This window comes from Chinchilla lanigera, unplaced genomic scaffold (assembly GCF_000276665.1).
Source record: "Chinchilla lanigera isolate Chin_1 unplaced genomic scaffold, ChiLan1.0 scaffold00012, whole genome shotgun sequence".
NCBI lineage: Eukaryota > Metazoa > Chordata > Mammalia > Rodentia > Chinchillidae > Chinchilla > Chinchilla lanigera.
The window spans coordinates 32963493-32977074 of NW_004955413.1; the positions used below are offsets into that span (position 1 = coordinate 32963493).

The 13582-nt window shown below is 52.7% G+C and overlaps 1 protein-coding gene across 3 annotated transcripts in view; it reads right to left on the reverse strand.

The window, feature by feature from the left end:
• Positions 1–10328, reverse strand: part of Brd1 (bromodomain containing 1) — a 37994-nt gene extending 27666 nt beyond the window's left edge. For 2 of the 3 annotated variants that reach the window (XM_005379526.2, XM_005379525.2), the window contains exon 1: positions 8932–10312. In XM_005379526.2, the coding sequence (XP_005379583.1) occupies positions 8932–10298 (1367 nt within the window). In that variant the 5' untranslated portion in view covers positions 10299–10312. Of the gene's footprint in view, positions 1–8931 lie in introns of all 3 variants that reach the window. The other variant, XM_013511532.1, reaches the window with a different exon arrangement.
• Between the last annotated feature and the right edge of the window lie 3254 nt (positions 10329–13582).

Genomic DNA, 13582 nt, shown 5'->3' on the forward strand with positions numbered 1-13582 from the left:
GACCTGCCCGCACAGACCCCAGGGTACACAAGCTGATTCCCTAGGGACAAAGGGTACATGGACAAAGGGTGTTCAGGCTGCAAACATGAAACTAAGCCCTGTGACCGAAGACCTACATGGCCATCATGCTTACTCAAGAGTGGTTGCAGGGCACACCCAGGAGCTGGCCAGGATGGGACAGGAACACGGGAAAGCAAGGCAACGATCCTATGGCGGAGACAGGCCAGAGCATGGAGAGCAACAGGGGCAGTAGAGGGCAGGGGAGGATCACACTAAAGCTGGGACCTCAGGCGAAAGTATAAAACAGACACTGGCTAAGAACACAACAAACCTGAAGAAGCCTTAGACAACTCCGAGAACAGGAGCTACAAAAGTCGACCTGCGGTGCACGCCCCAAGGCACCCTACAGAGCCCCTACATGCTGCATTCTTGCTACCCTGCTCATGCCCGGCAGGCGCACACGCCTGTGCCTCACAGCCGAGAACACAGACCAGAACTGCACAGGGGGAGAAAGGCAGGTGAACAGGGCAACCCTGAGGCCCAGTCACACCAGGGAAGCAGCACCACATCTCCCTGGTCAGGGCACACCAGGTGAGACCTCGTTAACTCCACCTGACGACACCCAGTGCAGGGGCACAGGGCCCCAGGAGCATCTCTAGGTGGGTGTCAACTGAAGCCCTGCCCCAGGCCACCCTACCACTGGGTGCCCAAACACTCAGGTCATTAAAACACAAGACGACCAACCATGGAATCCCAGAAAGCCAGACCAGAGAACGAAGAAGAGGTGCAATGGAGGAGCCAGACCCGGTGAGGCAGGCCCAGGAGGCTGTCAGGTACCTGCCCAACAGCTCTAGGTTCAGAACACCCACTAGGAATGACACCACGAATGCAGCAACCAAAGACGGAAAGATATGGCAGGTGCCGCGAAAATGCAATCACGCTTCCTAAGGACAGCAGGGGTGAAGGCAGCCCACAGAAGGGAGAAATACTTGCAAATCATGTGTGTGACAAGTCCAGAATCCAGAATAAAGAACTTCCCTAACTCAACAAACAGCAAAGTGTCTGAACAGACACTTACCCAAGGAAAACCACAGCAACCAGCCAGCACAGAGCTCAGCACAGCAGCTCCGCTCTTTACCAGCGGCACGGCAGACCCACACCTCCGTAGGCTGTGACCATGCACCGTCAGATGGCTGCCAGTCAAAGACAGCGGCTGAGCGTCACACAGGCTGCCAGGTCCTTGAGTTGTTGGACAGTTCAGTCCACCAAGCCCACCCAGGAGCACACACAAATGGAAACGCACCCGCATACAAACAGGGGCGAGAACATCCAGCACTGCACTGCTCAGAACCGGCCTAACTGTGTGCCAGCAACTGAGTGCGTTTCTAGATGCAGTCCTCCACGCTGACGGAATAGTATTTAGCCACAAAAAGGAATGATGCATGCAGCTGCACTGCAACATAGCAGGAGCTTGAAAAAACTACACCCAGGAAAAAGAGCAGTCCCAAAGGTCACACTGTGTAGGAGTCCATCTGCACAACACTGCCCAGGACAGGACAAGGAAGCCCCAGGCAGACACCACACCCCGGCTGCCAGAGGCATGGAGGATGAGAAGAGCATGAGGTTTCTTCTTGGGGCAATGACAATGTCGGAGACTTGTGAACACACTAAGACCCACTGAACTGCATACTGCAAATGTGTGACAATTCTATGGCATGTGACACATGTCAGTGACACTGTTTAAAAAGGAACTGATAGGGGCTGGGGATTTAGCTCAGCAGCACAGCTCCTGCCTGGCAAGCGCAAAGTTGTGAGTTGATTCCTGGTACCGGAAAAAAAACAAACAAACAAACAAACAAAAAAAAAGGAACTGATAAACCAGGAATGGTGATGCATGCCTACAGTCCCAGCACTTGGGAGGCTGCGGCAGGAGGGCCTCATGGTCAAGGCCAGTCTGAGCTATACAAGACCTTGTCTCAAAAAACATAAATCGAGAAAAACTGATAAAATGCCCCCACTGGTGGAAGCAACAGGTGGGAGGAGACATGCAAGCAAGGGGTTTGCGGATCAAGCGTGGGACATCCACACCCAGCCCTCTCCCCGGGGCAGCTCCACCCACCAGCAGGGCACAGCACCCCCCTCAGGCCAACCAGGCCCCAAGACAGGATGGGAGAGGTCAGCAGCTGAGGCCACTCAGGGCACCAGGGCCACAGAAGACTAAAGACAGACCACCTCAGGGCACGGCACGTGTGGAGTGACTCCTGAAGCGACATCTACCATACTGAGTAATTCAGAGGACACGGATCTCCGGCTGTTTCCTTACTTTAAAACTTCTCAGGTAAAAATAAGGAAAAAATCCATTGAAAAGCATCATTCCCTCCTCCACACAGCACAGCCAACAGCCCCCCCACCCACCGAAGAGCATCATCTGTGGACAGCGGCATCCGGGAAACCATCTCTCTTTTCCATGTTGTCCACGATGTCTGAATCTTTACACTGGATCTGGCTCACTCGAGACAGCACAGATGGCAGGGGCACACAGGCCTCTCACAGCACTTGGAAGTGAAATTAGGAAAGCACAAAAAAAGGAACAACCCATGAAAACTACTTCTCACCCTCAAGTTCTGAGATGCCCAACACCCGCCCTGTACCAGGACTGTGGCTCACCTCTATCAACAGATAACCACAGGGCCCTTGGCATCACCCTTGTTACAAGAGGAAGCAGGTGGGATCAGCGTCTCCACTGGCCACCTGCAGCAGGACACCCATCATAGACACATGGCCAGGAGCCATGGTCAGTTCTTGGCAGGGTCAGCCTCTATTGCCCTGCAAGGTGGGCTCCCCAGGGCTCCACAGCATGCTCAAGTCCTGCTGTGTGGACAAGTCTGCACTCACTCGTCCCAGCCCACTGAGGACAGATGCACAGCCTGAGATGAGGGGAGCAAGTAAAGGGTCCTGGCTGGTGGCTGTGGGGAGGGCTGGTGGCCAACATGCGTGGGGAGTGCAACCAAGCAGGAGTCATCAACGACCCTCTCTCTGGACCTCTATGTCTTGAAGTCTCTGCCGTCCTCTCATCAGATGCTGCATGGTGCAGACCCCAGCAAAACCATCATCACAGGTGGACACCACAGGTGGGAGGCACACATGGCTCGCTCAGCTACCGAGGCCCAGCCTCATCAGAGGAAGTGCTCTGGAACAGAGGAGGCTGTCTTCTTCAAAAGCAGCACGTAGACGACCACACACAGGTCTGGAAACACCCAATCCAGGGAAGCTGGAGGAGTGCTGTCCTGCCAGGGTGGGTGCCAGGATCTTCCCAAGCACTGCAAGGTTCTCCTGGGAGCACACCTACCACACACGGGAGGGCCACACATGTGACAACAGAAGAGCTGACTGTGCAGACCACCTGGGTGTTTTCTCCTTGCTTCTGCAGCATGTGGGTCTCCATCTGTGCCTGTGGAGCTGGCCCTCACCCCCAAGGATGGGTGGGGCACAGGGGCATGAAATCCCAGAAGCTGGGAACCAGGCCCACCAGTCACTGAGAGCACGCCAGCTCATGGATACATGAGCAGTAGCAGTGACCAGTTCCCAGGTGTTAAAAAAAAAAAACAAACCTTCAAATAATGCTCAAGCCCCCTGTGCCAAAAGTAACTACAGTGAAAGGAAATAGAAAAAGACAGCCACACTGGCAAATGCCCCGCCACTGAGCTCTGTACTAGGGACAAGACCAGGCCCCTGGGGCAGGTACCCAAGGTGGCAGGAGTAGAGCATGCAGCAAGGCAGCCTGTATACACAAATTCCAGCTCAACAAACACAGGCAGCTTCTCGAAGAACCACCAAACATGTTGGTGGGCACACTGACACAGCCCAAAGACATGCAGTCCTGAGCACCAGGGCCTCAGCTCTTCCCATTAAGACAGGAGGCTGTCTTCCGGCAGAGCCCTGCAGGTGGCTGTCACCTACTCCCACCCACGACTGGCACTAACCAAGTCACCTGGCAGATGCTACATGGTTTCTCAGGGCACACAGGAGGCCCTGAGGGCTACTTCAGGCACCATCAGGGCTGGGCAGGTCCCCAGAGACAGAGAGGTGTGGCAGGAAAGGCTGGCAGCACTGGTCCTGTTCCCACACGCTGGCACTGCGCAGCCTGCAGCTCTCCCTCAGTCCATGGTCTGAGAGCCTCTTCCCTGGGTAGCACTACTATAGACACGATCCCACGGCCACACTTAGGGCACACTGTCATCTGCAACCCCGGGATCCGGACACCTTTCAGGGCTGTCCCCATCTGCCAACCCATGCTGCTTATGCTGCTTCGGGCACCCAAGGCAGGGCGCTCCCCTGGGTGGGGTTAGAGCTGGCATCAGCTTCCTTGGCTGTCCTTGCTGCCACGCATAGCCTGCAAGGAAGTGCACCCTCGGCATCAAACCAGCCCCATGCAAATGACTCAAATGCCACACTGGGTACAAGACATGGACATGACCCACACAGCCAGGGGCACCTATCCCAAGTCCAAATCCAAGCAGACGCCAGCCACTTTGCTTCCTTTGCAGCCACTGTTCAGAGGATGAAAAGTGCACTGCCCTGGACAACCAAAGCAAGAAGTTACCAGATGGATCCTTCAGGGCACCACATGGAAGCTGCCCTTCCTCTCCCATAGCCCCCTAATCCCTCAAATAGCAGGAGATGCAGAAGGACTCACATTAGGAGGGGGGACTGCTGTGACAACACACACACAAACATGATTCTCCACAGAAAAACTAAAAACAAAAAAAGTTCTGTCTTTGGCTCTCCTTCTTGTACCTTCCCCAATTTCAAACGCAGTCATGTCATGTATACGTCAGTCAGTATGAACCATATACAAAGGTGATCCCATAAGCACATAATGGAGCTGAAAACCATATAAACCAATGCCTAGAGCCACTGCACATCAGTGGTGATCAACCTATAAACAAACCTACCACGCTACCAGCCATGTAAAACATACAACACAGTTATACACAGGACACTAGTACCAGACAGCAATGATAAATGACTACGTTACTTAGTGGGTGTTTTGCTTTTGTTTTTGTTTTTTTGGAAACAGGATCTTGCTATGTAGCTCAGGCTGACCTTGAACTCCTATGTAGTACAGGCTGGCCTCAAACTCATGGCAACCCTCCTGCCTCAGCCTCCCAAGTGCTAGGATCACAGGCATGCACCACCACGCCCAGCAGTGGTTTCGGTATACTCGCTTTTTGAGATAGGGCCTCATAATGGAGCTCACACTGGCCTCACAATCCTCTTGCCTCAGCCTGAATGCTGGGAATACCTGTGTGCACCGTCATACTCACCTTATTTACTAACTACAATTTTGATTGTTGTTTTAAAGCAAACTCCAGGGCCAGGGATATAGCTCAGCAGCACAACACCTGCCTGGCAAGCACAAGGTCATGAGTTCAATTCCTGGCATAAATAAATAAACTACTTAATTTTTAAAAAGTTTACAGTAAAACAGTATGTCATGTTATACCAACAACAGTTGTGAGCAGTGATCAAAAAATAAAATGAATGATTTTTATTCCAGTAAAACACACTGCCATTAATCTTCCTCAAAATACTCTCTCTCACTTTAAACATACTTATCCCATCATTCTTGCCACTTTCAAAGCAGTTGTGGAAGCCCTCTTGCTCATGAGTATCTTTAGTTGAGCTGTTGTAGCTGCCTAGATGTCCTAAATTGATTCAAAATGTTTACCTTGCCTGGTCATTTTGACTTTGGGGTAGAGCCAGAGGTCACATGGTGCCAGATCTGATGAGTAAGGTGGGTGAGGACACAGCCTTATATTTTTATGAACCTGTCATCCGGTCACAGCATTCAGTGCATTTCTGCTCACACCTCATAAAGACACTGACCAAAGAGGACTCCAGAGCTGCTTGAAAAAGTGTCAAGAATGATGGGTACATGTGTTCAAAGCAAGGGGGAATGTCTGACGGGGGCAGGGGGGGTGTTAATGGTACTGTGTCTTTTTTAAATTTAAAAATTCCCCATGTATCTTGATCACCCTTTACATATCTGATGTTCATCACATTATTGTCCTAAACTATTGAGGTTTATACCAAAGGATGGTCACACAGATTGAAATAGCCTATCAATTCATTCTCAAAACGCACCCTATCGTTAAGCTATACATAACCGTTTCTGATGATGGTAGAAAACACTTTTTGGAATAGGAGGAAGACACAGAAACAAAAAAGCATGACTCTGAGATAATAGAACAACTGTCCAAAAGTCGTACAGCTGTCCACCAGGCCTAAAGACTACGACCTGTGCAGACACAAGAAGCAAGAAGCCCAGTGTCTACCTAGGGCGGAACACAGCATTCACCACTTTGGGTGATGGCCCAGTGGCCCAGAGCTGGGGCTGGAGCAGGCGCCACCAGAGCTCCAAGCAGCCACTGTTGAAAACGGCGCTGTTGGCACCAGAGGAGTTCCTGAAGAGGTAGGCAAAGCCAGGAATATCCATACTGATTTCCAGTTGATGGCCCTGAGAAATAGAAAGCAATCTCAGTGGGCTAGAAATTCTAAATATCAGCGCGCACCTAGAATCCCAGCACTAAGTGCTGTCTCAAAAAAATAATTAAGAGCTACCAGCATAGGTCAGCGCAAAGGCCCTGGGTTCAATGCCCAGTACAAAGAAAGAAAGAGGTGGAGGGAGGGAGGGAAGGAAGGAAGGAAACTATTAAAAAATTAAGTAAGGGAGAGCCTCTTTTTCATGGGATCCCCTGAACAACTTCTCACAAGAGCTCACCGCCCTCTCTCACCATGGCCAGTCTGCTCATGACCTGGTCTGGGATGTCTCAACAGATGCTCTAAGCAGGTCCTGCCATGGGACATGCACAACCTGACTACACTCAACATCCCTCTCAAGAGCCACCAGCATCGCAGGAAAAAGAACAGGGCTGCCAGATCTGCTCCACCGAGCACTGTGCTCAGCGCCCACCCCTCACACCTTCAAGGCACCACACGTGCAGTCAGCAGGTGGCAAAGTGCCCTGAACCACCAGTGTCTCCAGACTACAACTCTGCAGCACAAACACATCTTCAGGTTCCCTGGTTATCACTACTCAAAGCTGAAATGTCTGCTCCTATACTAGGTAAAGAAAGAAAAGACGGGCCAGATGACACTTCTGGTTCATTGTTGAGCTACACAATCTGCTTTGAATACTTGGGTCCAAAACAAGTGCTTACTTCTCAGCCAGCCCAAGTGCCCATGTTCTCCCAGACTGAGTTCTGACCACTTGGTGGGCCCACTGTCCCAACACCTGAATACCAAGAACCTAGCACAGAGAGCTCTTTACATTTCTGCCTTGTTTTCTTAGATGCCTTTTTACTTCATTTATTTCCATTTGGGTAAAGCTGAAATGCCGAAGCCTCTTGAACCAAATCTCCTGATACAATGCAATCTTCCTGGCTTGCTGGCAGCAATCCCAGGGATGCCACCTTTACGTCAGGCTGGCTGGGCTACAAAGATGGGCACCTCGGTTTTGACAGGGGTCTTCTCTGAATAAGGGGGGTTATGAACACATTTTTACTCACTTCATCTGAATTTACCAATTATATAATGCATACATATAGCTCTAGGAAAAGAAACAATTGCATTTGGGAGGAAAAGCAAAACAACATTTACAAAACTCACTTTAAATTTCCAACTCCTAATACAAAGTTAGTGCTTGCTCCTGGGCAGAAACCTGTCTTCCAGAGGCAGACCCCAGCCCACTCCCACCCAGCTAATTCACAGCTCCCAGGACCCAACTCTACCATGTGATCACAGCATGATGCAGATGTGAGTGACTTCAAACCAGACGCCGGGCAAAGTAATACAAAGGCTACCAGGTATAATGGCCTTTTGATATGTTAAAGATAACTTCTAATCTCCACGCTGTAGTAATAAAAATATTCTCAAAGTCTGTTGCCCACTCATTGGCCGACTAAGTGCAATTTTACTAACATGCATGCCGCGTCTGAGTAACAAGCCAGTCCCTGGAACTGTCCCCCATCTCAGGGGTTCACACCCCTGGCCAGCCACACCCACAGAAAGTGTGTCACTTTGAGACTGGAGGAAGTGCCCAAGTGAGTAGAAAAGAGCCTGTTCACCTGTAAAAGGAAAAGGAGGAGCTCTGTCTCCAGTGTGAAAATTCATCTACTCACTTACCTCATATTCTTAACAAGGCAAAGATCATTTTTAAAGATAAAAGAACAAATAAAGCAAGTCAGTGTTAAAAGGAACAGGTCAAGAAGACAAAAATTAGGGGATGGGGATGGACAGAGGGGGGACTTGAAATGGCCTAGGTCACAGAGAGCAGGATGGGGCCCGACTCCACAAGCCGGACAGGGAGCACATGGAAAGCCTCCACATCAGACAGCCTTCCATGGATCCGACAGTGTCTGAGCTACCCAAGAAAACATCACAAAATAAGGACGGCTGCAGCAAAGCAGGAAGGAGGCCCCCATCTCCCTCCCAATGGCAGTCCCATTCTAACCTCCACTTCAGGGCTGCCTTCCTGACCATACAGCTTCACTTTCCCAACCAATTATTTTTTTAAAGCCCTACAAGGCCCCAAAATCAGTTATGAGGATGTTTCCTTATATAAAGATGGCAACACAACCTGGATGCTCTGAGACTCAGCGATCTGGGAGAATGAGCATGGCCGTGTTACAATGACAATGTCCAGCTTACCCTAGAGATCACCAGGCATGAAGGAAACTGGAAAATATAAATTGGCTCAAGTCTGTTAGCTAACAGTTTCAAAATATCCACATTCCCAAAAGCTGTGGTAAATGAGCAGACCACACTCTGCGGACTACTAGGAAATATAGGGCCATCTGGCAAGGGCCCTGCAGGCTCCAGGCCTCCTCACTCCAGGCCCACCGTCACCCGGTGCTCAGGTGCGCTTACCTATGAGGGGGAATATAGGGAGCACAGACGGTCGGCAGGACCGCACAAGGCTCAGCCAGCGTTTTCTTAGCCTTTTTTGCTTTCTTCCTGACCTTGGACGTGGACCTGACCGTTTTGACTGAACTCTCTTTTCTACAGACACCATTTTTCATTTCAACATCCCCATAAATGTTCAGAGGCCTGCGTGTACAGCCCGGAGGCGTGTGGACGTCACAGTACGCGGTCTTTCTGACGGAGAAGGTGGTGCTGCCTCCCGTCAGTTCCTTCACAGGCTCCATCTTCATGTATAGGCCAGCCTTCTGGGCACACGTCACGTGGAAGGCTGTGTAGCAGTTTGCTTTGTGGCACTGGATGCAGGCGCCCACGCCTTTCTGCTTACAGAGGTAACATGTCAGTTTCCACCGAGCTGGAGGGATGTTCCTCACACCATCAATGGGCTCAATGAACACGGTGTTGGCAAAGCCGACCTCTGGGATCCATAGGGCACACACCACGTGGCCCCAGCGGTCATCGTCTGTCTTTTTGAAGGCACCGCCCTTGTTGGGGCATAGCACACAGTCGGCAGGACGGGCCCGGGACTGCAAGCAGTGGCGGCACAGCCACTGGCCCTCGGGGATGTAGGGCACCCCGTAGCACTCCTGGTGCACGGCCAGGTTGCACAGGTCACAGAAGAGGATCACGTTGCTGTTCTGACACTCACCATCCATGCAAATACAGCACACGGCGTCCTCGTCAATCAGAGACTGCTGCTCACCCTGCTTCTGGTTCTCACAGTACGACTCCTTCTCAAATCGGTCCATCAGGAACTCAAACATGTTCTGCGACACTGCAGAGACACAGTCGCCCTTCCGCTTTTCGTTGATGATCTCCAGCCAGGCGTAGTCCTCCTCATCCATGTCATACTCCACCTCGTTGTCCAGCTCCTCCGCTGACTTCTCAATGAATTTGTAATACATGGGGGGCCTCCTGGGTGCTGATGGGGGGCTGTACTCCACGATTCGCACCTTGGGCTCAGGAAGGGTGCTGGCTGAGGCAGGTGTGCCATGAGTGCTAGGCAGGGCTTCGTTTTTCTTTTTCACTCTGTTGTTTTTGTGGCGCTTAGTTCTTAAGCAAACGGGTGGCCTCTCGCTGTTTTCTTTATTGCTGTTGCATTCACTCATTTCCTGAGCAGTGAGGTCATCTTCCAATATGATCTCAAGGGGATCAAAAATACTGATCCGATGCAAGCGCCCTTCGATCTCTATCTCGACCATCCTCTGAGCTTGTGCGTAGGTCAGGGTCTCTCGCGTGGGGGAGTGTTTAACACTGCATGGGGAGGAAGCGTGCCTTGCTGCAGAGCCTCGATGGCATCGTCCTTTCCTCCTCATTTGGCAATGATTACCTAAAATGAAGCCAAAGCAGAAGTTACAAACAGGATGTCAAAAGACCTGAGCACATGCTCAAAGCACACCTGTGCAGCATTATCAACACAACACCTCAGGCAGGAAACTCACAGCTGACACATCACTGAGGTTCCCACGGCGCTCCTCCCCAGGACTCAGGACCCCACTTCAAGATCAGGGCACACAAAGCAGTTGCTTCAGGAGCTCCTGAGGACAATCCCTGGTGACTCACCACTCACCTTTTCAGGCCAAGTCAATAGGTCTCCAAAGGGACAGCACCAGGCCCTCCAGAGTACACACCCAGCCTCCAACCCATAAGCAAATGGCTATTTTTCTGTCACCTCCACCAACAGTCCAACACTACACTAGACTCCACCAGGCATGGAGGCTTGGACTACACAGCAGGCATGCCCAGCAGTTACCCTGTCCTAAAGAATACTCCCTAAATACACTTTCCCCTCCCACTGAGCCCAAGGGACTGTCCTTGTGAGCCCAAGTGCACCTCAGTACTCATAGCATCCCTGCCTAGGGGCCAGCTACGTAAGATGGTAAGACACAGACCCAGCCTGTCCCTCCACTCCACAAACATGTCCTTCACACCTCCCCACAGCCACACAGAAACCAATGAGGGGAGCCCAGTACCAGCCTGTGGGAACATCTTTACCCTAGAGGACCAGCCCAGCTTCTGCAGAGCCTTGGATGTGACAACCATGGAACCCCCACCCTGGGCCCTTCAGTGTATCTACCCCCAAGCTCTGGCTGGACTGCTACTCTGGCTCACATCCTCTTGTTCACATAAACCCAGCTCTGCACACCACGCATCTCTGCTGTCTTCCCAGCACACTTGAAGATGCTCAGCTACTGCTCCCCAGTGGGATGACCAGGCACGGCCTGTAGAGCCACCACTGGCTCAGGTGCCCAAAAACCTGGTCCCAGAGATTTGTGAGCATTTGCTCTTTTCAGAGGTGGGCAAAATACAGTGAGGGGACAGCTGATCCCTCCACCCAACAGCAAAGAACTCTGCTGTCACCTCCTGCCTCAGTTTCTGAGGTCCCCTCATATGGCCTGGTGCCTAGGCACCTCAGGTGAAGACACGCCACCAGAGATACCACCACCAAGCAAGGCAGACCCCTAGCAACAACAACAAGAACTGCTTAGACTCCTCCCTCCAAACAGCCACATTTTACCGACAGGGAGCAAAATTATTTTTAACTAACTCACAAATATTCCAAGTTGCAGCCCATGTTAGTGAGGAAAGCCCAGCACCGGGCTAACCAGAGAGCTATAATTCACAGCCTCACACCAATATAGTTGGTCTTCAAAGAAAGCCCTTGAGAAGCAGGACTCACTTCATCTCAGCAAACCCTACATGCACTTTTTCAGACAGACCCTTGAGATTATAGAAACCTACACTGAAACTGGACAAAAATTTCCTAGATAGGACTACGGGAGACCTGGTGGTCACCTAAACCCCAGCTCAGCTGCATGTGGGGAGCCTGCAGGTGCCCACTCAACCCAGGATTCCCACAGAGCTATCAGCAAAAACCCACTCTAGCAGCCCTGCACCTCTAGCAGCAGCCCCTAAGGTATCAGCACCACATCCTCCAGAGGGGACCCCAATGCCCACAGGGACAGCTCCATGTCACCGCTGAATGAGGCAGAAGCAACAGTTGGATCTGGTTACAAGAAAAACACAAATCTGCTATTTTCTTGTTTACAGGCAAATTCAAGTAGCTCTAACTCTAACCAGCCCTGCAATACCTACGGCCTGCCAGTAAGCACTGAAGTCTCTACCATTCTCTGTAAGAATTTAACATAAAACTTAATGGTCACAGTGGCTCTGCAATTTGAAAAAGTAATGACCTCAGGAAAGGAGGCATTTAGCAGCACCACCCAGCAAAGAGTGGCCAAAGCCCTCATCCTACACCCACAGGCTCTGTGCTTGGCGCTCTAGCCCTGACCACACTCAGTGCTCACGTACACGGACAGCATTTCCTCGGGGAGGGATCAGCAAGCCAGTAAGCATGCCTCTCCACAAATAACTTTAAACATCCTGAAAAGTTCTGTGGGCAAAAGAGGGGAGGACACTCCACACGCGTGATCAGCTGGTGTGTTTCCTGCCAGGCTGTGGACAAGTCATTTAAACTCTCCCAGCCTCCGCCCCTGTACTACAAAGTGCAAACAGGAGACTCCTCCCTGGCAGCAGCGTGACCCTCCAGGGAGTGAACACGGAGCTCAGGCAGTGCTGGGCAGCGCAAATAACACCCAAATTCCACAACTGCGTGCTGCCTGAAGGCACTGGAAACAGGCTGCAGCACTGGGAAGCTTTCTGGAGTGATAGGAACTTCCTTCACGAAGGGGGCGGTTTCCCGGTGTGTATAAAGTGCCCGAACTCTGCTTTCTGTGAACTATGCCTCAGTGAAGCAAGGCCCAGGAGAGCCCGCGCTTAGTTCACGGCGTTTCCTGCACACATCCTGCGGGCTGACCGAGGAGGACAGGACTGGATGGGCGCCCCCCGGCTGCTCCGGAGAGACCGGGCTCATCCCTACCGAGAGAGTTTCCTGTCCTGGCAAAGCAGATCGGGCCTATCTGTTACATAATGCGACCCGCGCGAGTGCGGCCGGGGCTCCGAGAGGGACATGGGCCTGCGCCGCAGACCCCGTCACCTCCCCGCCTCTCCACCTCGCGATCCGCCCGGCCTGACCCAGGCTTCGGCCTCCCCACCTCCGTCGGCCCGCCCGATCTCGGCTTCCCCAGCCTCCTCCACCCTGGCCTCCCGACCCGCCCAGCCTGATCCCAGCCTCCCGCCTCCCGATCCGCCTGGCCCGACGTCTCCAGCCTCCTCGGTTCCGGAACGATCTTGGTCCCGGAACGATCTCGGCCTCCCGATCCGCCCGGCCCGAGGTTTCCTGGCCTCCTCAGCCCCGGCCTCCGCCTACTGATCCGCCTGGACGACGACTCTGGCCTCAGCCTCCTCAGCCTCCACGGCTTCCGCCTCCTCCGCCTCCCTACCGCCCGGCCCGACGTCTCCCGGCCCCCTCGGCCTCCCGACCCTCCCGGCCCGACCCGACCAAGCCTCCTCGGCCCCGGCCTCCCCGCCCCAAATCCCGCCCGACAGACGTCTCCGGACTCCTAGGCCTCCCGTCCGCACGCCCACCCCGGCCTCCCGTGTCCCCGCCAGCCGGCCGACGCCGGCCTCCCCGCTTCCCGTCCTCCGCCGTGGACAATGCGAGGCCGCCGCAAACATGGCGCCTGCAGCTCCGCCCGAG